The 26,283-nt window shown below is 41.6% G+C and overlaps 1 protein-coding gene across 1 annotated transcript in view; it reads left to right on the forward strand.

The window, feature by feature from the left end:
* Positions 1 to 19,390, forward strand: part of LOC311143637 (tomoregulin-2-like) — a gene marked incomplete at both ends in the record, with an annotated part of 189,724 nt that extends 170,334 nt beyond the window's left edge. Inside the window, 5 exons of the mRNA XM_084179505.1 lie at positions 6,739 to 6,887; positions 14,727 to 14,786; positions 15,192 to 15,318; positions 16,713 to 16,871; positions 19,294 to 19,390. Of these exons, the coding sequence (XP_084035631.1) occupies positions 6,739 to 6,887; positions 14,727 to 14,786; positions 15,192 to 15,318; positions 16,713 to 16,871; positions 19,294 to 19,390 (592 nt within the window). The remainder of the gene's footprint in view (positions 1 to 6,738; positions 6,888 to 14,726; positions 14,787 to 15,191; positions 15,319 to 16,712; positions 16,872 to 19,293) is intronic.
* Between the last annotated feature and the right edge of the window lie 6,893 nt (positions 19,391 to 26,283).

Below are 26,283 nucleotides of genomic sequence, written 5' to 3' on the forward strand. Positions count from 1 at the left end.
GGTCTAGAATCTATTGCCTAACTGTTAAATGTGCCTGGCTTAATAAATCATCCATATATACACTTGAAGTCGGAAGTTTACATACACTTAGGTTGGAGTCATAAAAAATTGTTTTTCAACCACTCCACAAATTTCTTGCTAACAAACTATAGTTTTGGCAAGTCGGTTGGGACATCTACTTTGTGCATGACACAAGTAATTTTTCCAACAATTGTTTACAGACAGATTATTTCACTTATAATTCACTGTATCACAATTCCTGTGGGTCAGAAGTTTACAAACACTAAGTTCACTGTGCCTTTAAACAGCTTGGAAAATTCCAGAAAATTATGTCATGGCTTTAGAAGCTTCTGATAGGCTAATTGACATAATTTGAGTCAATTGGAAGTGTACCTGTGGATGTATTTCAAGGCCTACCTTCAAACTTAATGCCTCTTTACTTGACATCATGGGAAAATCTAAAGAAATCAGCCAAGACCTCAGATAAAAAATTGTAGACCTCCAAAAGTCTGGTTCATCCTTGGTAGCAATTTCCAAACGCCCGAAGGGACCATTTTCATCTGTACAAACAATAGTACGCAAGTATAAACACCATGGGACCACGCAGCCGTCATACCGCTCAGGAAGGAGATGCGTTCTGTCTCCTAGAGATTAACGTACTTTGGTGCGAAAAGTGCAAATCAAACCCAGAACAACAGCAAAGGACCTTGTGATGATGCTGGAGGAAACAGGTACAAAAGTATCTATATCCACAATAAAACGAGTCCTATATCGACATAACCTGAAAGGCTGCTCAGCAAGGAAGAAGCCACTGCTCCAAAACCACCATAAAAAAGCCAGACTACGGTTTGCAACTGCACATGGGGACAAAGATCGTACTTTTTTGAATGGCCATCGCAAAGCCCTGACCTCAATCCTATAGAAAATGTGTGGGCAGAACTGAAAAAGTGTGTGCGAGCAAGGAGGCCTACAAACCTGACTCAGTTACACCAGCACTGTCAGGAGGAATGGGCCAAAATTCACCCAACTTATTGTGAGAAGCTTGTGGAAGGCTACCTGAAACGTTTGACCCAAGTTAAACAATTTAAAGGCAATGCTACCAAATACTAATTGAGTGTATGTAAACTTCTGACCAACTGGGAATGTGATGAAAGAAATAAAAGCTGAAATAAATCATTCTCTCTACTATTATTCTGACATTTCACATTCTTAAAATAAAGTGGTGATCCTAACTGACCTAAGACAGGGAATTTTTACTAGGATTAAATGTCAGGAATTGTGAAAAACTGAGTTTAAATGTATTTGGCTAAGGTGTATGTAAACTTCCGACTTCAACAAGACAGATCCTGCTTCTGTTGCCTGTTTGAGTGTTTTTAATAGCCTACTGATTCTGTGAGCACCAAGCCTTCGTGAGCACCAACCACAACATATCGGATTAACAATTTCACAAATTCAGCTGTTTAACATTTTTGGTATGCTATAATAAAGGCTTTACACTTTTTTTTGTTAGAACAGCCTCTCTGGTATTGTTAATAATTGATTTAGTATTTGTTAACACTCTTCCAAGTTGTCAGAAAAAGTATAATAATAATAATAACCCTCCTTTTTCCTTGATCTCCTTCTTATTGTTATTATTACAATTATTATTATGATCATCATTATTATAATAATAATAAGTAATGTCATTATCATTAGTAGGCTTAGTATAGCAGCCTTGTATAACCACCATCAATCTGTAGGCCTAGGAGCGCATCCTGTTTAGTTTTAAGACCATAACGTACTTAGGCCTATATTTCAATACTTACACAGCACTGTATCAATCAATCATTCATTTGTTAATGTCATCACACAGCATACGAGTTATTCATGATTTGATATGCAATCAAGCATTTTTGTTTTTAAAATAAAATAACAAAGCGACCCTTGAATAATTAGTGTAAACAATAAATAAACTGTTCCAATTTGGAAATTGCATTCACAAATTAATGCGAAGAGTTTTGGTCCCTGCAGTAATAAAGGCTTTACAAAAATAACCCAAAAAACTCTCTGGTATGCTTATAATTATTTAGTGTTGTTTACATTGTTCCAAACGGTCAGAAAATTATACTGTAATCTAACAGCACCTGTTTGGCACACATAGTATGCACACAGTGCTTGCTCCTTACCTTATTTTTCTTGATCTCCAGTATTTTCCACAACTAGTCAAATTTATTCCACACATCTGACTTTCCATTTACCTCCTGAGCAACCAGTAAACATTTCCCGTTTCGAGTTTATTTGTCACGTTATCTGCATCCATTTTGCTGTTACATGTGTTGCTGTGTTCAGAGTTTGAAATAACAAATTTATTGATGTGATTATGATATGCTATAGGTCAGGCCCTATTGGTCACGTGCATGTGATGCATAAATGTGTCACATAAAGAGAGCAAGGGTTGAAGGGAAAGTTTTTCCTAAACAAATTAGGGATTTCGGTAACAGAACTTTTTAGTCAGAAATAGCTGTAATTATGTTGCAGCTTCAGCAACACAGACAGTTTGATAAACACTGTTGATGTTAAAGCACATTCGGAAATATTCAGACTCCTTTTTACAGACTTATTCTAAAATGGATTCAATTAAAATAAAATCCTCATCCATCTACACACAAAACCCCATAATGACAAAGTGAAAACAGGTTTTTAGAAATGTTTGCAAATGTAGTAAAAATAAAAAAACATAAATACCTTATTTACATAAGTATTCAGACCCTTTGTTGTCAGACTCAAAATTGAGCTCAGGTTGCATCCTGTTTCCATTGAGCATCCTTGAGATGTTTCTACAACTTGATTTTAGCCCTAAATTCAAATGATTGGACATGATTTGGAAAGGCACACACCTGTCTATATAAGGTTGACAGTGCATGTCAGAGCAGAAACCAAGCCATGAGGTCGAAGGAATTGTCCGTAGAGCTCCAAGACAGGATTGTGTCGAGGCACAGATCTGGGGAAGGGTTCCAAAAAATGTCTGCAGCATTGAAGGTCCCCTAGAAAACAGTGGCCATCATTCATAGATGGAAGAAGTTTGGAACCACCAATACTCTTCCTAGAGCTGGCCGCTCGGCCAAACTGAACAATCGGGGGAGAAGGGCCTTGGTCAGGGAGGTGACCAAGAACCCGATGGTCACTCCGACAAAGCTCCAGACTTCCTCTGTGGCGATGGGAGAACCTTTCAGAAAGACAACCATATTTGCAGCACTCCACTAATCAGGACTTTATGGTAGAGTGGCCAGACGGAAGCCACTCCTCAGTAAAATGCACACGACAACCCACTTGGAGTTTGCCAAAACGCACCTAAAGATGAGAAACAAAATTCTCTAGTCTGATGAAACCAAGACTGAACTCTTTGGCCTGAATGCCAAGCGTCACGTCTGGAGGAAACCTGTTACCATCCCTACGGTGAAGTATGGTGGTGGCGGCATCATGCTGTGGGGATGTTTTTCAGGGGCAGGGACTGGGAGGCTGGTCAGGATCGAGGGAAAGATTAATGGAGCAAAGTACATAGAGATCCTTGATGAAAACCTGCTCCAGAGCGCTCAGGACCTCAGACTGGGGCGATGGTTCACTTTTCACCAGGACAATGACCCTAAGCACACAGCCAAGACAATAACACAGGAGTGGCTTCGGGACAAGTCTATGAATGTCCTTGACTGGCCCGGCCAGAGCCTGGACTTGAACCTGATCAAACATCTCTGGAGAGACCTGAAAATAGCTGTGCAGTGGTGCTCCCCATCCAACCTGACAGAGCTTCAGTGGATCTGCAGAGAAGAATGGGGTAAACTCCCCAAATACAGGTGTGCCAAGCTTTTAGCGTCATACCCAAGAACACCCGAGGCTGTAATTGCCTGCAAAGGTGCTTCAACAAAGTACTGAGTAAAGGATCTGAATACTTATGTAAATGTGATTTTTCAGGTGTTCTTTTATCCATTTGCAAAAAAATCTAAAAACCTGTTTTTGCTTTGTCATTATGGTGTATTGTGTGTAGATTGATGAGGGGGGGGGGGGGGGGGAACCATTTATTAAATTTTAGAATAAGGCTGTAACATAATACAATATGGAAAATTCTGAATACTTTCCGAATGCACTGTATGTGGTGGTCGCTGCAGCAGAGAGGCAAGAGAGACAATGGGTGCTAGTCACAGTCACTCGCTGTCATTTTTCATTAACACAGCGCAGCAAGTCTGAGCCCTGCCCGACACAGTCAAATAAATTGCAGTTGGACTCCCTCTAGTCATTTGTGTGTCTTAATTATTTCATCAAATAGTGCGCTTAAAGCACCAGACAAGCTCACTACATATAGTTGATTTGATTAAAACACATAGGATGTTATTGATTGGTCAACCAATATTTTTTTTTAGTCAGGGACAGCCCTAAGGCCTGTTTGTTTGTGAAAGTGTGTTTCTGCAAGAAGAGAGTTGTCCCAAATTGAGTCCAGCTTCAGTGCTCCAAACACGCTTCACTGCCTCTGTTCCCTCCATTCTTTCTCCCTCTCTCCCTTTCTATCATTTTCTCTCTCCCCCTCTCTCTAACCCTCCCTTCCTCTGTCTGTGTCTCTCAGTGCTTTAGAAGGATTACTCTGAAATATGAGGCTGGGGATTATAAAAAGCAATGTTATATTCAACAGCAATAATGTATATAGCTGTGGCTTTGCACGACGTGGAAGTGGCGGGGGAAGGGTGCCGAGTGGTCTAGCCACTGAATGTGTGCCTGTGTGCGTTTCGTGTGTGTGTGTATGCATGCCTCCTTGTGCATTTGTATGTGTTTGTGTGTGACTGGAAGTGGCCTTTAGAGAACACGTACACAAGAAGCCTGCAGGCAATCACTGAGTTTATATAGAGGGGAAATCACATGGCACTGTACAAATCAATAAGACACATCCTACTAAGAAGTGCTCTTCACACACAGACACACCAAGAAACATACACACTCTGGTAGACACAGATACTCTCCCTTTCTCTCTCCCTCTCGATATATGTTGGTAGGTGTGTGATTTTATTTTATTTTATTAGGATCTCTTTTAGCCCACCAAGGGCTAGTCTTCCAAGAGTCCTTAAGAAATGTAAAAACATTTAGAAAAATAACAAAAGCAAAGTAAAAACACAAATACACAAAGATCCACATTTCTATTTCCTTTACATATTATGTGTGTGTATCTGTGTGTGTGCACTGTGCGTGTGTGTGTGTGTGTGTGTGTGTGTGTGTGTGTGTGTGTGTGTGTGTGCGTACGTGCACCCGTGAATGTGCGCCCGTGCATGCGTGTGCGTGTGTGTGTGTGTGTGAGGATGTGTTGACGCAGTGCAGTATTGCAGCATTAGTGCCTATTGTGGAGAAAGTGAGAGGCTCCATAAAAAATGCATGGCCTACAGACATTATCCTTGATGACCGCCACAGACGGCCACTTGGGATGGCAAGCCTCTGAAAGTATTGTCACTTCTGGGTCTTTGTGTGTGTGTGTGCGCGGTAATAATAGGAGGGGTATTCTGCATACGTTATGTGTTTGTTTGGGAGTGTGTGCGTGTAGGTCATGCATTTCATTACACAGTATGCATATCTATATTTCTATGTATGAGTGTCTTTGTGTGTTTGTGATTATGTGTGTGTTTGCACTATATACATTGGGCAGGGTGTAATGCAGGGCCAGTGCTCTGGGCCAGGAGAAAATAGAAAAGGAGCAGAGAATAGTGACAGATTTATAATTACAGTGTCTAATGTTCAGAGCTCATCAAGAACTGTCTGGAGACTGCAATTTTGGTTTAATTTCGAACAAGAGCTCACAGTTTCCCTTCAGAATTCGACGTACAGTGTTATGGATGAACGTCTATTTTTTACGCATTAATTCCGCGTGGTTACAGGGTTAATTCCGAGTAGTTACATGGTTAATTCCGAGTGGTTAAAGGGTTAAAAAAGAAACAACTCAAACGTTAAGTTTAGGTATTCATTCCGAGTGGTTAAGGTTAGGGCTATGGTTTGGGAAATGCTTAAAACAAAATAATTAAAAACAACGCACTATTATCATCAAGTGTTTTCACAGCTTGTTAGAGCATTGTGAACTGTGGTGGCGCAGTTGTCTAAGCAGCACACGCTGGCTCTGAGCCTCACGAGTTCAATCCTAATACTGGACACTTGTTTTTCATTTTTAGGGTGAGAGCCGAGGAACACATATATCAACATTCTGGGGACTTTTTAAAACGTACAAAATTGCTGTCTATTTCTAGTGATCAGTCTGGTAATTTCTGCTGAACATGCTCACTGTCGTTCAAATGGAGATTGCATGCACACAGTCAGTCAGTCATGCACATACAGTACACACACACACACACTACACACTCACATGCCTGTTCTGTTTAATATTTTGTCCATGACTTTGACTTTATGTCTCAGTCAGAAAGTGTTTGTGTGCATTTGAGCGTGTAGTGTGTGTGTGTGTGTGTGTACTGTATGTCTACCACAAATAAACAAGCTGAATTGTTTTATGCATATAAAGCAATAATTAATACACACACAAGCATACACAGACACATGCACAGACACACACACACACTCCCTCTCACACACATACATGTGAAAAAAATGTACACAATAGACTACACAGCGATTTACTGAATAAAAAATTCTGAAGAGCTTTACAACTCCAATTCTCCACCACTCTATTCTTTATTTGGTGTGACCGCTACTGATGTGTCCCATAATTTTTTGCGGCAGGTGCGTGTGTAACATTGACTGCTCCCACATCAGCTTCAACCCGGTTTGCGCCTCAGACGGCCGTTCCTATGACAACCCCTGCCAGGTGAAGGAGGCGTCGTGTCAGAAGCAGGAGAGGATCGAGGTCAAATACCTGGGCCACTGCCAAGGTGAGATAGCAACTGTTACACAAAACTTCGTTCTATATGTTCTTTGTCTTCTTCTTCTTCTTCTTCTTCTTCTTCTTCTTCTTCTTCTTCTTCTTCTTCTTCTTCTTCTTCTTCTTCTTCTTCTTCTTCTTCTTTGTCTTCTTCTTCTTCTTTGTCTTCTTCTTCTTCTTCTTCTTCTTCTTCTTCTTCTTCTTCTTCTTCTTCTTCTTCTTCTTCTTCTTCTTCTTCTTCTTCTTCTTCTTCTTCTTCTTCTTCTTCTTCTTCTTCTTCTTCTTCTTCTTATTCGGTATGTTATTACCGATACCGAATATGTGTGCTGTATTGGAGGTTTCAAACTCCTTACAACTGTCAAAAACTCCTCTCACAGATATTGACGTGGAACCATATCTGTCCTTGAATTGGGGCCTTTGTCATTTTTTGACGAACAATTGATCCAGGTCAAAGCAATACAACATAACCACGTCAACAAAACACCATCATTATGTTATAACAGCAACCCATTCACCAATAATCTATATTTTTCCTCCCAGCAATTCTTTATTATTATTATTATTATTATTATTATTATTATTTATTTAAATTTTTTCGGGGGTAAATCAGCTTTAATATTGCAAATAGATTGTAGCTTCCATGAATGTAATTGTCTGCATCACTTCCAGTCCCCCATATGTTTTTTTCCCCCGCAAATATATATATATATATATAAACTGCCGGTCAAAAGTTTTAGAAGACCTACTCATTCAAGGGATAATATAGATAGTGAAGACATCAAAACTATGAAATAACACGTATGGAATCATGTCGTAAACAAAAAAAAGTGTTCAACAAATCAAAATGTATTTTATATTTGTGATTCTTCAAATAGCCACCATTGATGACAGCTTTGCACACTCATGGCATTCTCTCAACCAACTTCATGAGGTAGTCACCGGTAATGCATTTAACAGGTGTGCCTTCTTAAAGTTAATTTGTGGAATTTCTTTCCTTCTTAATGCGTTTGAGCCAATCAGTTGTGTTGTGACAAGGTAAGGGGATTTATACAGAAGATAGCCCTATTTGGTAAAAGACCAAGTCCATATTATGGCAAGAACAGCTCAAATAAGCAAAGAGAAACAACAGTCCATCATTACTTTAAGACATGAAGGTCAGTGAATACGGACAATCTCAAGAACTTTGAAAGTATTTTGCAGTCGCAAAAACCATCAAGCGCTATGATGAAACTGGCTCTCATGAGGACCGCCACAGGAATGGAAGAATCAGAGTTACCTTTGCTACAGAGGATAAGTTCATTAGAGTTACCAGCCTCAGAAATTGCAGCCCAAATAAATGCTTCACAGAGTTCAAGTAACAGACACATCGCAACATCAACTGTTCAGAGGAGACTGCGTGAATCAGGCCTTCATGGTTGAATTGCTGCAAAGAAACCAATCATCAATCAATTTTATTTTATATAGCCCTTCTTACATCAGCTAATATCTCGAAGTGCTGTACAGAAACCCAGCCTAAAACCCCAAACAGCTAGTAATGCAGGTGTAGAAGCACGGTGGCTAGGAAAAACTCCCTAGAAAGGCGAAAACCTAGGAAGAAACCTAGAGAGGAACCAGGCTATGAGGGGTGGCCAGTCCTCTTCTGGCTGTGCCGGGTGGAGATTATAACAGAACCATGCCAAGATGTTCAAAAATGTTCATAAGTGACAAGCATGGTCAAATAATAATCAGGAATAAATCTCATTTGGCTTTTCATAGCCGATCATTAAGAGTTTGAAAACAGCAGGTCTGGGACAGGTAGGGGTTCCATAACCGCAGGCAGAACAGTTTAAACTGGAATAGCAGCAAGGCCAGGCGGACTGGGGACAGCAAGGAGTCACCACGGCCGGTAGTCCCGACGTATGGTCCTAGGGCTCAGGTCTCTCAGTTGGCTTTTCATAGCCGATCATTAAGAGTTGAAAACAGCAGGTCTGGGACAGGTAGGGGTTTTGTAGCCGCAGGCAGAACAGTTGAAACTGGAATAGCAGCAAGGCCAGGCGGACTGGGGACAGCAAGGTGTCATCATGCCCGGTAGTCCTGACGTATGGTCCTAGGGCTCAGGTTCTCGGAGAGAAAGAGAGAACGAGAGAATTAGAGAGAGCATACTTAAATTCACACAGGACACTGGATAAGACAGGAGAAGTACTCCAGGTATAACCAACTAACCCCAGCCCCCCGACACATAAACTACTGCAGCATAAATACTGGAGGCTGAGACAGGAGCGGTCCGGAGACACTGTGGCCCCATCCGAAGAAACCCCCGGACAGGGCCAAACAGGAAGGATATAAGCTTAGTGGGACTATCATTTGTTTTTCAACAGGACAATGACCCACACACCTCCAGGCGGTGTAAGGGCTATTTTACCAAGAAAGAGAGTGATGGAGAACTGCATCAGATGACCTCCACAATCCCCCAACCTCAACCAAATTGAGATTGTTTAGGATGAGTCGGACCGCAGAGTGAAGGAAAAGCAGCCAACAAGTGCTAAGCATATGTGGGAACTCCTTCAAGACTGTTGGAAAAGCATTCCAGGTGAAACTGGTTGAGACAATGCAAAGAGTGTGCAAAGCTGTCATCGAGGCAAAGGGTGGCTATTTGAAGAATCTCAAATATAACATATATTTTCATTTGTTTAACACATTTTTCGTTACTACATGATTCCATATGTGTTATTTCATAGTTGCAAAGAAAAAGACATAACTCAGACTGGCCAATAAAAATAAAAGATTAAGATGGGCAGTCTGAGATATGGCTTTTTCTTTGCAACTCTGCCTAGAAGGTCAGCATCCCGGAGTCACCTCTTCACTGTTAACGTTGAGACTGGTGTTTAATGAAGCTGCCAGTTGAGGACCTGTGAGGTGTCTGTTTCTCAAGCTAGACACTCTAATGTATTTGTCCTCTTACTCAGTTGTGTACCGTGGCCTCCCACTCCCCTTTCTATTCTGGTTAGAGCCAGTTTGCGCGGTTTTAGTCTTTTAGCCTTTAAAAAAAATACACTTGGATTAGCAAACAGAACGTGCCATTGGAACACAGGACTGATGGTTGCTGATAATGGGCCTCTGTACGCCTATGTAGATATTCCATAAAAAATCAGCTGTTTCCAGCTACAATAGCCATTTACAACATTAACAATGTTGACATTGTATTTCTGATCAATTTGATGTTATTTTAATGGACAAAAAAATTGCTTTTCTTTAGAAAACAAGGACATTTCTAAGTGACCCCAAACTTTTGAACGGTAGTGAGTATATATATATATATATACATACAGTGGGAAGAACAAGTATTTGATACACTGACGATTTTGCAGGTTTTCCTACTTACAACGCATGTAGAGGTCTGTAATTTTTATCATAGGTACACTTCAATTGTGAGAGACGGAATCTAAAACAAAAATCCAGAAAATCACATTGTATGATTTGTAAGTAATTAATTTGCATTTTCTTGCATGACATAAGTATTTGATACATCAGAAAAGCAGAACTTAATATTTGGTACAGAAACCTTTGTTTGCAATTACAGAGATCACACGTTTCCTGTAGGTCTTGACCAGGTTTGCACACACTGCAGCAGGGATTTTGGCCCAGTCCTCCATACAGACCTTCTCCAGATCCTTCAGGTTTCAGGGCTGTGGCTGGGCAATACGGAGTTTCAGCTCCCTCCAAAGATTTTCTATTGGGTTCATGTCTGGAGACTGGCTAGGCCAGGCACTCCTTAGTTGCCCTGGCTGTGTGTTTCAGGTCGTTGTCATGCTGGAAGACCCAGCCACGACCCATCTTCAATGCTCTTACTGAGGGAAGGAGGTTGTTGGCCAAGATCTTGCGATACATGGCCCCATCCATCCTCCCCTCAATACGGTGCAGTCGTCCTGTCCCCTTTGCAGAAAAGCATCCCCAAAGAATGATGTTTCCACCTCCATGCTTCACGGTTGGGATGGTGTTCTTGGGGTTGTACTCATCCTTCTTCTTCCTCCAAACACGGCGAGTGGAGATTAGACCAAAAAGCTCGATTTTTGTCTCATCAGACCACATGACCTTCTCCCATTCCTCCTCTGGGTCATCCAGATGGTCATTGGCAAACTTCAGACGGGCCTGGACATGCGCTGGCTTGAGCAGGGGGACTTTGCGTGCACTGCAGGATTTTAATTCATGACGGCGTAGTGTGTTACTAATGGTTTTCTTTGAGACTGTGGTCCGAGCTCTCTTCAGGTCATTGACCAGGTCCTGACGTGTAGTTCTGGGCTGATCCCTCACCTTCCTCGATGCCCCACGAGGTGAAATCTTGCATGGATCCCCATACCGAGGGTGATTGACCATCATCTTGAACTTCTTCTATTTTCTAATAATTGCGCCAACAGTTGTTACCTTCTCACCAAGCTGCCTGCCTATTGTCCTGTAGCCCATCCCAGCCTTGTGCAGGTCTACAATTTTATCCCTGATGTCCTTACACAGCTCTCTGGTCTTGGCCATTGTGGAGAGGTTGGAGTCTGTTTGATTGAGTGTGTGGACAGGTGTCTTTTATACAGGTAACGAGTTCAAACAGGTGCAGTTAATACAGGTAATGAGTGGAGAATATTTTTTACATTACATTTTAGTCATTTAGCAGACGCTCTTATCCAGAGCGACTTACAGGAGCAATTAGGGTTAAGTGCCTTGCTCAAGGGCACATTGACAGATTTTTCACCTGGTCGGCTCGGGGATTAGAACCAGCGACCTTTCGGTTACTGGCACAACGCTCTTACCCACTAAGCTACCTGCCGCCCTCGAACAGGAGGGCTTCTTAAAGAAAAACTAACAGGTCTGTGAGAGCCGGAATTCTTACTGGTTGGTAGGTGTTCAAATACTTATGTCATGCAATAAAATGCAAATTAATTACTTAAAAATCATACAATGTGATTTTCTGGATTTTTGTTTTAGATTCCATCTCTCACAGTTGAAGTGTACCTATGATAAATATTACAGACCTCTACATGCTTTGTAAGTAGGAAAACCTGCAAAATTGGCAGTGTATCAAATACTTGTTCTCCCCACTGTATATACACACATATACATACATATACACATACATATAAATACATATATATACACACATATACATACATATACACATACATATAAATACATATATACAGTGGGGAATTTATTTATTTAGTCAGCCACCAATTGTGCAAGTTCTCCCACTTAAAAAGATGAGAGAGGCCTGTAATTTTCATCATAGGTACACGTCAACTATGACAGACAAAATGAAAAAAAAAAATCCTGAAAATCACATTGTAGGATTTTTAATGAATTTATTTGCAAATTAAGGTGGAAAATAAGTATTTGGTCAATAACAAAAGTTTCTCAATACTTTGTTACATACCCTTTGTTGGCAATGACACAGGTCAAATGTTTTCTGTAAGACTTCACAAGGTTTTCACACACTGTTGCTGGTATTTTGGCCCATTCCTCCATGCAGATCTCCTCTAGAGCAGTGATGTTTTAGGGCTATCGCTGGGCAACACAGACTTTCAACTCCCTCCAAACATTTTCTATGGGGTTGAGATCTGGAGACTGGCTAGGCCACTCCAGGACCTTGAAATGCTTCTTACGAAGCCACTCCTTCGTTGCCCAGGCGGTGTGTTTGGGATCATTGTCATGCTGAAAGATCCAGCCACGTTTCATCTTCAATGCCCTTGCTGATGGAAGGAGGTTTTCACTCAAAATCTCACGATACATGGCCCCATTCATTCTTTCCTTTACACGGATCAGTCGTCCTGGTCCCGTTGCAGAAAAACAGCCCCAAAGCATTATGTTTCCACCCCCATGCTTCACAGTAGGTATGGTGTTCTTTGGATGCAACTCAGAATTCTTTGTCCTCCAAACACGACGAGTTGAGTTTTTACCAAAAAGTTATATTTTGGTTTCATCTGACCATATGACATTCTCCCAATCCTCTTCTGGATCATCCAAATGCACTCTAGCAAACTTCAGACGGGCCTGGACATGTACTGGCTTAAGCAGGGGGGTACGTCTGGCACTGCAGAATTTGAGTCCCTGGCGGCGTATTGTGTTACTGATGGTAGGCTTTGTTACTTTGGTCCCAGCTCTCTGCAGGTCATTCACTAGGTCCCCCCGTGTGGTTCTGGGATTTTTGCTCACCATTCTTGTGATCATTTTGACCCCACGGGGTGAGATCTTGCGTGGAGCCCCAGATCGAGGGAGATTATCAGTGGTCTTGTATGTCTTCCATTTCCTAATAATTGCTCCCACAGTTGTTTTCTTCAAATCAAGCTGCTTACCTATTGCAGATTCAGTCTTCCCAGCCTGGTGCAGGTCTACAATTTTGTTTCTCGTGTCCTTTGACAGAGGTGTCCTTTGACAGTGTGACTGTTTGAGGTTGTGGACAGGTGTCTTTTATACTGATAAGAAGTTCAAACAGGTGCCATTAATACAGGTAACAAGTGGAGGACAGAGGAGCCTCTTAAAGAAGAAGTTACAGGTCTGTGAGAGCCAGAAATCTTGCTTGTTTGTAGGTGACCAAATATTTATTTTCCACCATAATTTGCAAATAAATTCATAAAAAATCCTACAATGTGATTTTCTGGAGAAAAAAAATCTCAATTTGTCTGTCATAGTTGACGTGTACCTATGATGAATATGACAGGTCTCTCTCATCTTTTTTAGTTTGAGAACTTGCACAATTGGTGGCTGACTAAATACTTTTTTTTCCCCACTGTAGTACATTTATCATAATTCTGTTGTAATCCAGAGAGGTTAGAAAATGTATCTATATCCTCTATGAGGCTGTGGAGGGATTCAAGTTGTGGATTGAAAAGAAAACATGAATCATCAGTTTACAATCGCACCTTTGTTTTTAAGCCCTGGATATCTAATCCCTTGATATTATTGTTGGATCTGATTTTAATAGCTAACATTTCGATGGCCATAATAAATAGATATTATGTGGACCAGCAGTTCTTACAATGAACCAAGGGTACTGTGGTTGGGTACTCTGACAGCAAAATATATATATATATTTTCAAATGGATCAATAAAGATAGTATTATATTGAATTGATGGTTTTTTGACAGTTATCCAACAATTCAACCTTTTTTCAACTGAACATTAGATGGCTTGGATCATTTGAATAAGATAAATCATGATCCTATAACATTCTATAAAACAAAATAAAAATAATTACTTTAAAAATTCTAACATATAAAGATGACATAATATATAGAGCATATATGTAGAGTATATAGTTATTATTATAATCATTTTAATTATAAATATTGTAATCCACTCATGACACACGCAGAGATGAGAGAATTGATCAGAGAAATTAGAGAACTCCCAAGTGAAGTACTTTACTACCCTAGCTACTGGTTCAAGGTCATTTTTGTGTTTTAGCCTGTCATTTTGTCCCTAGCATGACTCACAGTGCTGATCTAGGATCTGTTTTGCCTGTTACATCACAATGAATAAGAATGAACAGGGGTGGCATGTAGCCTGGCGGTTATAGAGGAGAGGCGAGCCAGCAACCGTAGCGTTGCCAGTTTGAGTCCTGGGTCTGACGGGAAAAATTTGCCAGGAAGTGAGCTGGCAACTGGACAGTTGCTGGTATAACATCCTAGATTCCATTACTTGCTGATGTGTCCTTGAGCAAGGCACTTAACCCCCCACAACAACAGCTTGCCGGGAAGCCCCTCATGTCAAAACTTGTCGTAGGGGTTGGGTTAAAAGCGGAAGACACATTTTCGGTAGGACCTTGTATGCAAGTGCTCTTAATCAGCATTCTTACTCTGAGACACTAATGTGACTGCCTTCTCAGGTGACATCATGACAGGGACCAAAGCTGGAGACGGACATTATGCCAGGAAAGACTACTCAGGTAGGTGCGCATGTGTGTGTGTATCAGATCTGTGAATGATGGCGGACGGGAGCGGACAACTTAGGGTGTATTCCAAATGGCACTTTTGAAAAAAGTAATGCACGCAGTCAGTGGTGGATAAATGCTCATAAATGTAATTTACACCGTTTTTTAATCTGATGAACAGCAATTACGCTATTACACTAAATTAGTGAGACTCACCTTTACCCTTTCAATCCTATATTTTTTTTATCCCTAGCATTCACTGCTTCTGTGCTCTGTGCTCTGTGCTTTGTGTGTGTGTGTGTGTGTGTGTGTGTGTGTGTGTGTGTGTGTGTGTGTGTGTGTGTGTGTGTGTGTGTGTGTGTGTGTGTGTGTGTGTGTGTGTGTGTGTGTGTGTGTGTTGTGTGTGTTGTGTGTGTGTAGAAGAGAAGCCGGACCAGAGAGGGGAGGTGGCCATAGGCTTGTACATTCCCTGTCCCGAGCACTACAAGAACTACTGTGTCCACGGAGAGTGTGAATACCCCAACATACTGTCTGTGCCGTCCTGCAGGTACACACACACACACACAAAGAGCCATACTGACACACATATACACACAAGACACATACCAGTACATACTGACACACATACAACCTCAATCCCTCCCCCCCCCCGCCCGCCCACACACACACGCACCCTTGATCACCTGTGCCACTTCCAGCCCTTAGGCTGAGTAATAAGCCTGTGTCCAGACCAAGCCCATTAACCTGTGGGGTCAGTGGGATTGTGCTGCAGTCACAGTCACAGGGCTTTAGCCTCTTCTCATCTCTCCCCTCACAGCAACACGGCTGTAACCCCGTAGCTCTTCAAGCCTACAGGCCCTGAATACTGAATAGTGGTGATAGTGAACTTGTATGGGGAAAATAGGCGAAGGTCTCTGGCACCATCTGCTGTATGGAGAGAGAGAGAGAGAGAGAGAGAGAGAGAGAGAGAGAGAGAGAGAGAGAGAGAGAGAGAGAGAGAGAGAGATAGAGAGAGAGAGAGAGAGAGAGAGAGAGAGAGTAGGAGAGATAGAGAGATAGTAGGAGAGATAGAGAGATAGTAGGAGAGATAGAGAGATAGTAGGAGAGATAGAGAGATAGTAGGAGAGATAGAATGAGAGAACTAGTGAAGGTTGAGGGGATGCAAGAGTGGACTGACTGTCCCCTCACCCTAATGTGTCCCACTGAGACTGTGTCCCACTGACTCATTTGTTCTGGCATAGCATCGAACATAGGTGTGTGTGTGCACAGAGCAGGGTGATGCAGGTGTTGGTAGGTAATGACCTCCCCAGAGAAAGAGAGAGAAGGACAGACTGATTTAAATTGGACCACTTTTAGACCAGGTCCAGAGAGACAGAGGTCCTCTAGATCACTCCCACACACACTCCCACACGCACACACACACACACACAGCCTTGTTTATACCTGACACTAACTTGATCCTTTGTCCTGATCTTGTCTACATGCTGATTGTGCCCACATGATCAGATATGCGTCTACACGTGGTATTAAAATGCGTCTCTCATCCGTCCACTGTGTTCGCATTGTGACCAGATTTCCTGGTACCTCCCTGTAGGCAAATTATTTGACGGATATTCTTTAAAAAATCATATTTATTTATTGTCATAAGTCAATGATTTTAGAGGGCGGAATAATTATGATTTGCATGGTTTCACTGTCCAGATCCATCATGTTAGCAGCAGGTATGAACAGGGGTTTACAGTTACTTCAAACACATACAGTCTAAAGACACACACACGTAACCTCAGATACACATCACCCTGTAAGCTATGGTGACCTCAAACACGTACACAACACGCACACACAACACACACACACACACACACACACACACACACACACACACACACACACACGTACCATGTACAAAAACTAACATCAACCTGCGTGTGTGTATGTCAGCTGTCACTCAGGCTTCAGCGGGCCCCAGTGTGACACTAAGGAATACAATGTGCTCTACGTGGTCCCCGGCTCTGGCAAGCTCCGCTATGTCCTCATCGCCTCCATCATCGGAGCTCTGCAGGTGGCCATCATCTGTGTGGTGGTACTCTGTATTACCAGGTAGGACACACACACACACACACACACACAAACACATGCATACACATACAGTACACACACACATACACATGCATGTACATACATATACACCCACGTTGCGCAAACGCACACACACATATGTGAGCAGGCATAGGGTACCTTGACCATCCACAGGGGGTGATTGGGGGTTGAGTAACCAAAGCAGATTGAGAACCACTACATTATGCAACACTTATGTGTATACTCTCACACACACACAGAAACACACACACAAACACTTTCCCGAAAGCAATTGTATCCTAATATTCATACTGCTATCCATATGAGACAGGAAACAGATGACATTACCTCATTACATTATATATGTATACGTGCACACTTACTCCCACAGAGGATTACATACAGTACATGCACAAACAGAGATCCATTTTGGGGATGTCGTGATGAGAGGGAGTGCATCATAGGGGATTACGTTCAGGTGCTGCGGAGGGAACGCAGAAAGGTCATCCTGTTTACCTCTCGCACCACAGGGAGGATGGAGAAGAACTCTGCTCCCACTGTGCTCTCTCTCTCTCTCTCTCTCTCTCTCTCTCTCTCTCTCTCTCTCTCTCTCTCTCTCTCTCTCTCTCTCTCTCTCTCTCTCTCTCTCTCTCATTCACACACACACACACACACACACACACACACACACACACACACACACACACACACACACACACACACACACACACTCAGCCACTCAGTCAGCAGCCTTCCACCCCCGGGCTGACCTATGCAAAACATGACATTTAATAAAGTTTTTAAAAGCTATCACCAAGATGAAACTCCTCCTGATAGAGAGAGAGGGAGAGACAGAGGGAGAAATTAGAGAGAGAAAGGTGGGAGAGAGGGAGAAATTAAAGAGATAAATGAGAAACAGAAAATGAATGAGAGAGACAATAGAAGAGACGGAAAGAATTAAAGAGGGAGTAAGACAGAAAGAGAATGAAAGAGAGAGACAGAGAAAAGGAGACCGAGATGAAGGAGAGGGAGAATGTGTTAGAGAAAGTTACAGACTGTCTATGAAGCTCAATTACTTTCATTTGTTTCCCTATAAACCTCTGAATTCAACGCAGTTTAAACAAATTCCCAGCGCTTCTATAGCAAACGACACACATTTTACGACTCACTCACTTTAGTACATTAGGATTTATTTAACACCTTTACCCTCACAATTCCCCTGTATTCTAAATGCACAAATATCATTTCATGTATTATTTTATTTATACAGGGAAGAAATAGTAAAAAAATACCATGTGTACAGTTAATAAACATCTTCAAACGAATAGGCCGAAGACCGATCTATGTATTTTGGGAAGAATATTTAACATGACCATTCATTTATAGAGCCTTTTGTTCAAAGTATATCAACAAAGTTGTGCTTCATTATGGGAATGACGTCTCCCCATTTTCTACATTCCAGGCTGCTTAATCAAATTTGTGTTAATTGTTGAATTCTGTTTTTAATGGTTTGCATCATTAATCCCTAGGGGCATTCATTTTACAGCATTAGAGATGCAAATTATAGAACGTGGTACAGAATATTTTGAATAAGTACATAATAGCTCCAACCATTTCATATGTATCAAAGTAGTAGAAAAATAGAAACATCAACAGGAGTTGCAATATAATTAGGGCTGTCAGAGTTATTCAGTAAAGTCAAGTTAACCTTTTGTCATTTTAGTGCCCCCCAAAAAGAATTCCACCATTAATTGCATTGTCTGAAAGAGTTGAAAAAACACAGAAATCATTCCAAAATACATAATCTATACAGATGAAGTTGACAATGCCATGTAAAAACAAGTTGACATTGAGGTTAATTAAAGTGTGCTTTCTCAATTTACCCAATTTTGCTAACTGTTACTTTAGACAAAAAAAAACATGTTTGACAGCCCTGTATATAATGCATTATAAGTCATCTTTTGTTTCAGAAATATATGTCCTTTCTCGACGATTAAAGGGAACATTGTCCTTTAGATTCGTACAGACTCAATAACTTAGCGGATTTCTTCCACTTGAACTTATTTATTTGGATTGAACAAGTGCTCTCTGGTAATAATACATTGTTGGCAGATAAGCTTTTATTTAGATTTCTCACTTCTCTCTATGGACTTGCATGTCATTGACCACGCCACTAGGTGGCAATGAAGGCTATCTTATTTTTATAACAAGCGTTTCCATAGCAATCCAATGCCCTTCTTGGCTTATTAATTTATCTTCAAGTATATGAGGAACCCAGTTATTAAAACAATTGGGGTTCAATAAATAAGAACTATTTCTTTATAATGAAAAAATATCAAGGCCTTGGATACTGAACATAGGGCAAATGACATAGCATTCTTTCTCTCTCTCTCTCTCTGTCTCTCTCTTCTCCTATCCTCTACTCCACTTCCTGTCTGGACAGGAAGTGCCCGCGGAGCAACAGGGTCAATCGGCAGAAGCAGAATGCAACCCACTACAGCTCGGAGAACACCATGCGCGCCTCCACCCGCCTCATCTGACTGAGCCGCCCCACGATGGGGGAACCCCAAAGACCCGCACCGCTCTGGGTCCAAGTTGCACCATAGACACAGATCTAGGAACAGCTTTACCCTTCTTTCCTACAATCCCAACCTGAATTAACTATAAGGGAGTGGGTGGTGGGAGGGGGACAAAACGCGAAACTGACCTTAGATCGGCATCTAGGGGCAACTTAATCCTGCTCCACTGGAGACCAGCGGAGGAGGTCGCGCAATCCCCGTCTCGCCGACCCCGATCATGAGTAATTGAACAATGGGGATTGGGGGGGAGCGGTGGGGGGGGGGGGGGGGGGGGCTATAGAAGTGGGCTAGCTGATGTTCGTGTGGGATGTTGGTTGTTTTTAGGGGTAGAACCAATGGGGGATTAGGGGCGGGAGGGGGCTACACGTGATGCCTTGCACCTGAGGTATAGGTCACCAAGAGGAAACTATGGTACTACAGTACAGCTCTGTTTGGTTATGTATTACTGGGTCTATTTCCAATAGTTATTACATTGTCTTGGTGGGGTCTTTTTTCTGTAATGTAAATAAATAATTTATATCATGAAAAGTAACCTTGGCCCATCTACAATATTGCTGTCGGGTGTCAATTTTCACATTTATGGTTAAGATAATGTCACTCTCAAGAGGAAACATACATTCTTAAGAGGAAAGAGACAACAGGGTACGTTTGTCTGAGATGAAAGGTATATTTTCAGATCTTTACTTTTGGATCTATCATCAATTCAGGGCCTAGTGGGACGCAGGTGAGTGAACTTCCCAGCAATCAGTGATATTAATTGATCAATTAACTATCAGATAGAAAAGAAAACCTGAGTTTCAACGTTGTGGAACATTGAAGATAGAAATGTCATGAACTTTGTCTTACAGTTGACACATGATGACTCTTTATTTTGATTTTTATTTGATTTGATTAGGATCCCCATTAGCTGTTGCAAAAGCAGCAGCTACTATTCCAGGGGTCCACACAGAACATGAAATAATACAGAACATGAATAGACAAGAACAGCTCAAGGACAGAACTACATACATTTATTTTAAAGGCACACATAGCCTACATATCAATACATATACACAAACTATGTAGGTCAAATAGGGGAGAGGCGTTGTGCCGTGAGGTGTTGCTTAATCAGTTTTTTGAAACCAGGTTTGCTGATTATTTGAGCAATATGACATGGAGTTCCATGCAATAATGGCTCGATATAATACTGTACGCTTTCTTGAAATTGTTCTGGATTTGGGACTGTGAAAAGACCCCTGGTGGCATGTTTGGTGGAGTAAGTGTGTGTGTCAGAGCTGTGTGTAAGTTGACTATGCAAAATATTCTAAATGTCAGAGAAGCATGTTAGTTCTACATAACATATTTCTATCTGAACTTTCCACGAATTTGGCCCTTGAAGGCCATAATTGATGGTGAGGAGCTGTCTTGCCACGGGGAGGTGCTATTTCACCATATGCCTACTCCACTACAAGAAAACGGAGTTACAGCAACTGAGTTACAGTATCAGTACCTTGCTACTGATGTGCTATGGCAGGTGATGTGTTTTTTACACACACACACACACACACACACACACACACACACACACACACACACACACACACACACACACACACACACACACACACACAAATTATATACACATGTCCAGCTGACAGATTTAAAATATCATACAGGTAAGTTGAAAAGTCTATGATGTTGTATTGTACACACCACTGTGGAGACATGTTCACTATGGTCTCACTGGCCAGGTTCTGTTGTGTTCAAAGTTGAGCTGAGCTGATCAGGAGTAGTTGTGGTCAATGTCAGGGTCACCCAAAGGCTACACCGCCAGACTGCAGGATTCCACACAAATTCCACAGAGACAGAGAGAACGGAGAGGAGGGGTGGGGGGGCACTTCCCAGTTCACCCCACAGCCGAGCATGTGGAATCCTCTTTTCCTGTCCTCTCCCCTCGTTTGGGGGAGGGGGATAAGGGAGGAGCAGGAAACTCAGAATGTCTGCATGTGTGACCAGATATACGCCATGGGAATGTTATCACACCGGGACCAGGATTCCACAAACTGATTTATGTTGTTAGCTTTCACTTCAGGAAGGTCAACAGTGTTGAATTAGATGTTTGTCCTCTTCACAGGTTACATAAATTATTGATTGTAATGATTGTCGTGTAATGTAGCATTTTACACGTAGGACGTGATTATTCCTAACAATCTGGTTTAGTGATAGGGAGAAAATGTATCTGAGAAATGTTCGATTTTATCATGGTATGTGAGGATTAAATGTAAAATTGTCGCAGCGAATATGAAAACAGACACATCGCCAAGTTTGCTGATGACTTCCGTCATCGTCATTCTACTGCAGGATGGAGAGTCCATCCGCTCCGGCGCCGTTACAATGCATGGGCCTGTGGTAGATTACTTTCGGTCATGGTGCAACAACTGCTTCCTCCAACCGAATGTCTCCAAAACTAAAGACATGGCCATTGACTTTAGAAGGCAGCCACGGAACCCCTCACCCACTGTGGTCATGGGGAGTGACATTGAGCTGGTCACTACCTACAAGTACCTGGGAACGGTGCTGGACAACAAGTTGAAGTTTGAGGAGAACACAGATGCCATCTGTAAAAAGGGACAGCAGCAACTTTTCTTTCTGAGAAAGATGAACTAATCTAATGTCATCAAGAGAATGATGACACTGTTTTACATGAGTTTTCTAAATTAGTGTTGATGTTGTCGATGGTGGCCAGGTTTGTCAATCTTAAAGTTGGCTAGACATGGTGGTGGTAAAGGTGGCCGGCAAGGTCATCGGGGTGCAACAGGCACAGCTTTCAGAGACATTCAAAAAGCAAGTGGTGAGGAGAGCTAAAAGTATCCTAGACTGTCCTGATCATCCCCTCTTTGCCAATTTTAAGTTCCTCCCCTCGAGTCGACTCGCCAATTCAGACTTCCCAAACTCAAGAGCAACAGATCCAATAACTCTTTTATCAGGCAGTAAACTTTCTAAATCTGAACATGAAACACTTTTGCACAATGACTGCTCCTTTTGAATGATCTAAGACTGCAACCGATCTTATTATTTATTTATCTTATGTGTATATCTGTTGTATGGTTGTCTCTGTTTTTAATGTTGTTTTTATTGTTGAACCCTGAGTGCACAACACATTTCCTAATTGGGACAATAAAGATATTGATTGAAATTCAAAACTAATCCAACTTTATTTAAAGTGCCTTTAAATAGCCTGTCAGTCCTTAAAGTCCAATTTATAGGCCTAACTGTTGCTAACATGCGTCCTTTGTCCTGATCTTGTCCACATTCTGATTGTGGCCACATTTCTAGACAGGTGTAGACTATTAATGCATTGTTATCTGATTGTATACCCCACAATACCCCATAATGACAAAGCAAAAACAGGTTTTTAGAATTTTTTGCTACTTTGTATTTTTTTTTTACAAATATTACATTTACATAAGTATTCAGACCCTTTACTCAGTACTTTGTTGAAGCACCTTTGGCAGAGATTACAGCATCGAGTCTGCTTGGGTATGACGCTACAAGCTTGGCACACCTGTATTTGGAGAGTTTCTCCCATTCTTCTCTGCAGATCCTCTCAAGCTCTGTCAGGTTGGATGGGGACCGTTGTTGCACAGCTATTTTCAGCTCTCTCCAGAGATGTTCGATCGGTTCAAGTCCGGGCTCTGGCTGCGCCACTCAAGGACATTCAGAGACTTGTCCTGAAGCCACTGCTGTGTTGTCTTGGCTGTGTGCTTATGGTCGTTTTCCTGTTGGAAGGTGAACCTTTGCCCCAATCTGAGGTCCTGAGCGTTCCGGAGCAGGTTTTCATCAAGGATCTCTATGTACCTTGCTCCGTTCATCTTTCCCTCGATCCTGACTGGTCTCTCAGTCCCTGTCACTGAAAAACATCCCCACAGCATGATGCTGCCACCACCATGCTTCACCTTAGTGATGGTGCCAGGTTTCCTCCATACGTGACGCTTGGCATTCAGGCCAAAGAGTTCAGTCTTGGTTTCATCAGACTAGAGAATCTTGTTTCTCATGCTCTGAGAGTCCTTTAGGTGCCTTTTGGCTGTCATGTGCTTTTTATTGAGGAGTGGCATCAGTCTGGCCACTCTACCATAAAGGCCTGATTGGTGGATATGAAAGGTTCTCCCATCTCCACAGAGGAACTCTAGAGCTCTGTCAGAGTGACCATCGGGTTCTTGGTCACCTCCCTGACCAAGGCCCTTTTCCTCCGATTGCTCAGTTTGGCCGGGCAGCCAGCTCTAGAAAGAGTCTTGGTGGTTCAAAACTTTTTCCATTTAAGAATGGTGGAGGCCACTGTGTTCTAGGGGACCTTCAATGCTGTAGACATTTTTGGTACCCTTCCCCAGATCTGTGCCTCGACACAATCTTGTCTCGGAGCTCTACAGACAGTTTCTTCAACCTTATGGCTTGGTTTTTGCTCTGACATGCACTGTCAACTGTGGGACCTTATATAGACAGGTGTGTGCCTTTTCAAATCATGTCCAATCGATAGATTTTACCAAAGGTGGACTCCAATCAAGTTGTAGAAACTTCTCAAAGACAATCAATGGAAACAAGATGCACCTGAGCTCAATTTTGAGTCTCATCACAAAGGGTCTGAATACTTATGTAATTAAGGTATTTCTGTTTAGATTTTGTTTATAAATTAGTTGACTCAAAGAGAGAGAAAGACAATAGTTGAACAGTTTTGAACAAATTCTGTTCTTCCAAAATGAAGGAGAAGTAAGAGAGAGATGCAGAGAGAGAGAGGGAGAGAGAGATTTCGTCATTTTCTTTTCACTTTCAGCTTCACTTACTTAGCTAGCAAATGCAGCTAGCTAGTTTAGCCTACTCAAACACCCTGTTAGCTAGCTGGCTATGACTATCCAACACAACACTGGAACTCTTCCAAGTCAAGGTAATCTTTTGGTTTAACTAATTTATTTCCATCGGGGCCCGCCGGTGTAAGTCCTAAACGGCTTACTGACTGTACACTATAACGTTACTGCATGATTGTAGCAGGTTTACTAACGCGTTAGTTCTATTAGCTATGTTGACTATGAAGTTACTTTAGCTAATATGGTAACAACGATGTCGGCTGTGTGTAGCAGTTATGATATGGTTTGGCTTTTAACTTTTTTTTTCGCCTGGACACATACAGCTGATGTGTTGTGCATTGACGTTCACAAGCGACGAAGGGAAAAGGTGAGAAGAGGACTTTGTGATGATGAAAAAAGGGCTTAATAAATAAATGTGATTGATTGATTGACGTCACACTGACCTCTCACAGGATGCATTTGACGTTGCAGCTGACTTTAAAGGTGAGCCGAGCCTGACTGATCTACAAATCACCTTGCATCATAAATAACTACTCATTTTTATTTTTACTGCTCCTCCTGTTTCTAAGCTGTCTAAATAAAGCATTGAAAAAAATAAAGGTGGAATTCCACCAAAATATATTTTCTGTAGGCCCTTATTTTCAATATTTTGGCTATAAACCATTAGCATTTCTAAACCATTGATTGTGTGAGAAACACATTTTTTGTGTTTTGATGCTGCTTTTTACATGCTGTGAAAACCTCAAAAAGTGTTTTCACAACACTCTTAAAAACACAAAAACGAAGGTTGAAGAACCACTTTGGGTGTTTCAGAGTATTTAATGTATGTTTTAAAACACATTCTGTGCATTGAAACACTTACATTGGGTTTACATTCAAAGACCCTTGAAACACCAGATCTCAGATTAGGTGCACTGCTTTTCATGGTGTTTTGAGACTTTCTATTTTTGCAGTGTAGTTATAGTTGTGGGTGGAGGAGATGAGTTTGTTATCAAGGCAGGATAGTAGATACTGTACAGTACATAACATTTCAATAGAAGACAAAGGAGTGCAACTCTAGCCCATGTCTTCTGTTATTCCAATAGTCAATAGTTAAAGGCACAACAATGGTTGTACCTTCTCAGCAACCCTATTATCAAGACTGATTCCTTCTAGATTAACATATTGTTTTAAGTTCTTTTTTATTTGCTCCACTCTTAGCATTCATATGAATAAAAAATGTTTTACTGCAGTTTCGACAAAGACATGTATGCCTGGGGTTTCCATGCTATTCAAAATGAAAACCTGCTGATCAACCAAACTTGCCAAGTGGCCCATGGGTGAAGGCAGCTGGCCAATAGCCAGCCGTTACAGGGAAGAAGACCCCGCCATTCAGTTAAAGTTCCCAGGAAGACGTTAGTCAAAACCACGTTTGCCTAATACATCCAGCCTGTTTTAACATGTTTGTTTAGATCTTAAAGATGTTAAGACACTGTTGTTGAATGTGCTACTTGGCTCCTAGTCCAAGGATCATGAGTATGAGATTTTCAACATAACGATAAATGGTTGACACCTTTCCAGAAGGCAAGACTTGGAAAAAACCTTTCAAACTTTTCTCATTGCTTGGATCTTTTTGTAGCTATTATCACCATATCTTTGTTAATTCCTTTGTTAATTCCCATCTCAAGATGCCCATCTCAAGATTTTATTCACAATGTAAAATTTGTGTGAGTGCGTTCGTGCTTTCTTTCACGTGTGCACACAAGTGCACACATGTTCAAGCGAGAGAGGGGAGACGGAACCAACATAGGAAATCCTACCTTAACATGGACGAGGAGAAATGAAAGGACAGAGTCTTTACCACAACAAGGGAAATATGTAGGAAATCTGTAGGAAAGCACAGAGACATTGAGGAACAGGCAAAGGTAGACGATAAAAGGAGGGGGGAGAGACGTGGAAAGAGAGGGACGGAATGGGACATCTGAAAGAGTGTAGGAGGAAACACACACATGGGATGAATGACAGGATAGGAGCATC

The sequence above is a fragment of the Coregonus lavaretus genome, assembly GCF_964263955.1.
Source record: "Coregonus lavaretus genome assembly, chromosome: 16".
NCBI classification, from domain to species: domain Eukaryota; kingdom Metazoa; phylum Chordata; class Actinopteri; order Salmoniformes; family Salmonidae; genus Coregonus; species Coregonus lavaretus.